We start from the raw sequence: 5553 nt of genomic DNA on the forward strand, positions 1-5553 counted from the left end.
TTAATTTTTAACTTGTCATAAATACGTAAAAACCAGATAAGGTGAGTAAACAAAATGAGAATAATAACACATATCTAACAAAAATGCTACTTTTATTATGTTTTTCATATCATATGTGTACCACCTCTTTAATAGTAACCGTATAAGGTCTCAAATTGGTAAGTGTAACATTATGCACTTATGATTCCTATAATTTAGTTGAAATTCACTTTTGGTTCATGTGTTTTTTTTTTTTTTTTTTTTGGACAAGAAGCGATATAGTAGTTCTTGTAATTTTAATTTTCTCTATTTCATTTTTTGTAGTTTAACAAATGATGTAATTACATTTTTCATCCATTTAATTAACGAAAAAAAAATGCAAAAAATAACATGTTGCATCGTTGTTTAATCATAAAATTAAAATTGGGACAATTGAAATCGTAAAGATATTAAAAGTGAACTCCCACCAAATTATAACAACGGAAGACAACAAGGCCCCAGTGGAAGATCGATTTTTGTCACCTATTTATGAACTGATTGGTTTACACTTTCTTTTTTTTCATCGATCAAAAATTGACAGTGACACCCATGCGAAGGAAGACTCTAGAAAGCTATTTCAAATTTCCACCATGTTTATCTTGCCTGAAAAACACCTACTTTGTGCACCGAAGAGTAGGATCTCTACAAAAGCTCGTAACTAATTTTACATTATAGGTGACGTTAACACCCGTGAATTCTGCACCAACAGACAGAAAAATAATAAAAATTTTGTGCTGCTTACGTGGCGGGGACTCCGGCCTCAGATATTTGTTTTGAAATTCTCATTGTACTAAGCAACAATTTACGTAGTATATCATTTTATCGAGTGTAATAACGGCAAACAAAATGGTTGATGTATGTTGGTGCTAAATAACAACATAACACTATTTTGACAAATGATGAGATAATTTATATTAAGTTGTAAATCATTTTATCTTGTGTAATAACGGTAGAGGTGGCGTTGAGGGAAAGCGAAAAGTGCAATGGCACAAGGCCTCCAAATTTAAAGGGCTCCAAAAAAATTTTGGTATCTTATATTTATATGTTATAATGTTATATATTAAAAAAAAAAAATTATTAGCACTTTAAAATCTTATAGTGCACTTTTATTAAAAAACAAATTTCTTTCTAAATGTAAAAATTTGGAGTGCACAATGAGATATTAGGAGTGTCAACAATAACAACACCTTAAAAAACGATTTTCTTTTCAATTTTATTATATAATAATGCTATATATTCAAGTGAAACTTTAAAGAGAGTTTTTTAAACTTTTTTTTTCTTTATTTGGTTGCGTAAAATTGAATTTTTTTAATTATTTAGTGAAGATTATGTTTGTAACTATTTTTACTTATTTAATGACACTTGTAAACTTACTTACAATCAGTGAGTCCTAGAGGTTGTTTTGATTTAAATTATTAGTTTTTAATACCAATATATTGTCGTACTTTAATATATATATATATATATATATATATATATATAAATAACTATCTAAAAAAAAGGGCTCTTTTATAAATGTCAAACAAAATGGTTGATGTATTTTGGAGCTAAATAACGGCATAACATTATTTTAACAAACGAAAAGATAATTTATATTAAGTTGTAAAAAGAGAGATTCGAACATAGAATTTTAAATATAAACACAAACACTCGTAATCATATAAGTTATAGATAACTTACACATGAACATTGTTTTCAAAAAGTACATTAAAAAAAAAAAATTGATAGTCGCTGGTGCTCGCGCTCCTAGTCATCAGCAACGTCGAATCTACGTGTCAGAGTCATAACCATCCGACACGTTACATGAGAGGGCCACATGGCAGCCATGAAGCTCTATCAGCTCTCTATATAGAGAGCTTCCCATTTCTTCCTATAAACATCGTCCAGTGTTTTTGCCGTGACAGCCTCGACAACTTCCTCCTCATATATTTTCCAAATTCCTGTGCTCCCTCCAGCTCTCCACTTCAACCTTTGCATCCTGTTCAGTTCTTTCGCTTTTTGATTCATTTTCTGATTTCGTAGCTTGAAGCCACGTTGATCAGCAGCATCGATCATGAAGGAAACCATGGCAAACCCTCTACATCTGAAATCTTTGAACCACATCTCCCTCATCTGCCGATCAGTTGAGGAATCAATAAATTTTTACCAGAATGTCCTCGGCTTTGTACCAATTAGGAGGCCTGGCTCCTTTGATTTTGATGGGGCATGGTACTTTTCCTAAAAAATAAAAAATAGAAAATTAATTAATTCCCACTTTGAATAAGAATGGTTTCTTGGGAATTTTCTTTCAAGAAATTAATATTTTTATGAGGTTATGATGAATGTGCTGCATATGATGTGTTGTAGGTTATTTGGGTATGGAATTGGAATACATCTTTTGCAATCTGAGGATCCACAGAACATGCCCAAGAAAACTGAGATTAATCCTAAGGATAATCATATTTCTTTTCAGGTAATTAATTTTGAATTAGATTCTATTGTCTCTCCTCTTTATGCTTTGAATTCTTCTTGGATTGAATTGTTCTCCTCTTTATGCTTTGAATTCTTCTTGGATTGAATTGTTCTTGCTGCTTAATTTTTTTTTTCTTCCGATTTTCACTTTGTTGCTTAATTTGCTTGCTAATCTTTGGATGTGGAGGTTATCCTTTTCAAATAGTTCAAGAAGAATAGAAGATTACTGATTTTTTTGGGCTAATGAAATTTTCAAATTTAAGCCTCATCATATCTTAACGAGAAGCAGGAATTAAAAGATGTAGACAAAGATAAGAAAGCTAAGCTAGTTATACCTAACAAGTAAAATCTGCAGTATAACGTTACTAATATGTCTGACGTCGAAATAAAATAAGTTAATCTTTGTCCAATTGACAGTTCAACAATGTAATAATTATAAAAAAAATTATCAAGAAATTTAATTAAATAACAAAGAAATTACAAAGGTAAGAAGTTATAAAGAGGTTGCCTAGGACTTTGGTAGAATGAGAGAAGAAAAGGCAAATTGAAATTGACTCCTTCCTTTCTTATCTTACTGTATAAGTTGGTGGCTAAAGTTTGTAACTTTTTTCTTGGGTCTTGGCGTTTAGTGTGAGAGCATGGGAGCCGTTGAGAAGAAGCTGAAGGAGATGGAACTGAAATACAAGCGATCCATGGTGGAAGAAGGTGGCATTCACGTTGATCAGTTGTTCTTCCATGACCCGGATGGCTTCATGATTGAAATATGTGACTGCGACAATCTCCCCGTGGTTCCTATCGCCGGCGGGATGGCTCGGGCATGTTCCCTTGTAAACCTGCCTATGTTGCAGCAACCGCAGCAGCCGCAGATAAGAGTGATTCAGCAGTAAGTAATTGTGTGGCAATAAGATTCATGAGAGGAAGCAAGATCTACTACTACTACTACCATGTACTACTAGTTGTTTTGTGCTCTATGTATTACTATTATGTGGGTTTTTGTAACAAGACATTAATTAATTGAAAATGGTTATTTTAGTAGCTGTGTCAAGTGTGGGAATCTTCTGAGCTGGCCAGCATATTGTGAGACCAATACATCATTGCTTTTGTTTCTTTGCTCTTTTCGTTTTTTTTGTGTGTTGAGAGTTGCAGATGGTGATATGGATTGATTTGAGTGCAAACTTTGAATTATTTTAAGGTGATTGCATCATCAGATCAACTATACATTCATATTTATTTATTAAATCAATTTTTCTATTGCTCAACTTGGCCCTAGTGCGACACTTGTTGCGATCGATCAGACCGTAAAAGTACAAAGAGAAAAACTCACTTCTTTATGTGAAATATTGAAATTTATTTATTTATTATTTTTGCCATCGAAACTTCTCTTTCAACTTCCAAGAAAAGACTTGAAAAGTTAAAAAAATGAGTAATACTATTCATATCATGTTTTTGTATTATATTTTTGTACTACTTTAAATAACATCTGATGTAGACAACCACATCATTTGAAAAATTTGCAAAATTCAAGAAAATGAAGGAGAGACTCGTATACCATAATCATCATTTAATTAATTAGTTTTTTTTTTAATTATTAGTTTATTAAATAATGAACTAAATTTAAAAATCTGATTAATTCAAATGATGTGGTTGTCCACATCAAATACCATCTAAAATGGTATGAAAATGTAATACAAAAATATGATATGAATAGCATTACTTGTAAAAAAATTTAAAATAGTAGGTAAATTGAGTCTTATTAGACGTTAGGATCGATTAAGCTTAGCGGATGATCGTTGCTTTACAATAGCTAAGTGACAATCTTAATTTATAAAGATTGGAGCAAGACGTAAGAGACCCTACCTGCATTCTTAGTTGGTTCCAGTGCCATTAGGCCTTCTTCAACTTTGGGTTAAAACTCAAATTTTAGTGGAACTGACGCACCATATGTGTATATTTTATTTAGTTTTATATATTATAAGTTCATTGAATCCAACGGTTAAGATCCAATTTGATGAAATTCAACGGTAAAAAAAAATTAAAAAAAAAAAAAAAAAAATTAGCGGTCCAAATTTAAATATAACAGCTAAAGTGATTAAAAAATCTTTCGTTTGTTTCATATTTTTTTCATAGTGTTTAACAAGTTTCACGGTATCGGTTAGTGATTTATCAGTATTTGTCAGAATCTGAATATTTTTAGGTTAAAATGTTCATAAAATTAAATTAGAATAATCTACATAATTTTTTATTTTAAAAAAGTTACTTTAAGAAAAAAATTAGTCTAAATTCATTCTTTAATAATCTGGGGCTAAAATTTTAGGCCAGAAGGGTTAGAGTAGAAAAGCTGTTTCTGAGTTAAAACCTAAATTTTATGGGCTAAAACTTTTAGGTTTTCGGTCAAGGGTTGGAGATGGTTGTAGTGGTACTTAGTATTATAGTTTAGTAGTATTTCTCTTTATTTTTAACTGAGAGGTCTTCATTTAATTTTTGTTAAAGACGAATATAAACCACGTTATTGGTAATCTATTATAAAATTTAGCCTCCTTCTATCACCTTTTTGGTGAATAATATCATTGTTCAAAAAAAAAAAAAAAAAAAAAAAAGCTCTTTTGCGCAGAGTTTTGAAGTGTCATTTCAATCCCATGCTGTATGGAATCTATAATTGGGTCTGATTTGATTTAGCCGCAATTTAGTAGTGGAATAAGTGACTGGTTAAGGTGCAGTTTGGGATTGAGGTGATTAAAAAAAAAGCTACTATGAAAAAAAGCTATGAGAATTTTTGGTGTTTGGTAAACTTTGAAAAGCAGCTTTGTTTCAAAGTTTGGGGTGAAAAAAAGCCCAAAACCTGAAGATGACAAGAAGCTGCAAATAGCAGCTTCCAAAAACAGCTTATTTTGAAAACACACGGGTGAACAGTGTACGTTTAATGAAATATTGAATAACCCAAAACTGCCCTCATTTCCCTTCACCTACACTCTCACCTTTCAGAGCTCTCGCACGCTCTTCACCTTTCAGAGCTCTCGCACATAACCCGAACCAGAGCGATCTCTCTCGTTTGTGAAAAAAATTAATTGGGAAAAAATTAATTGG

General features: G+C 31.4%; 1 protein-coding gene across 1 annotated transcript; it reads left to right on the forward strand.

Moving 5' to 3' along the window:
- The first annotated feature begins 1929 nt into the window (after positions 1 to 1929).
- Positions 1930 to 3501, forward strand: LOC137707921 (glyoxylase I 4-like). The gene is made up of 3 exons (XM_068446864.1): positions 1930 to 2226; positions 2365 to 2470; positions 3099 to 3501. Exons 1-3 carry the CDS (start codon positions 2072 to 2074, stop codon positions 3354 to 3356), a joined length of 519 nt encoding a protein of 172 aa, XP_068302965.1. The 5' UTR covers positions 1930 to 2071; the 3' UTR covers positions 3357 to 3501.
- Positions 3502 to 5553: the final 2052 nt, after the last annotated feature.

Source organism: Pyrus communis, chromosome 11 (assembly GCF_963583255.1).
Source record: "Pyrus communis chromosome 11, drPyrComm1.1, whole genome shotgun sequence".
Classification (NCBI taxonomy): Eukaryota; Viridiplantae; Streptophyta; class Magnoliopsida; order Rosales; family Rosaceae; genus Pyrus; species Pyrus communis.

Bases quoted from the DNA above. Each gene is read 5' to 3' on its own strand.
- LOC137707921 (XM_068446864.1), top strand. From the start codon at position 2,072: ATGAAGGAAACCATGGCAAACCCTCTACATCTGAAATCTTTGAACCAC. The intron at 2,227-2,364 runs GTACTTTTCCTA...GATGTGTTGTAG, and splicing joins TTTGATTTTGATGGGGCATG to GTTATTTGGGTATGGAATTG. The intron at 2,471-3,098 runs GTAATTAATTTT...CTTGGCGTTTAG, and splicing joins ATAATCATATTTCTTTTCAG to TGTGAGAGCATGGGAGCCGT.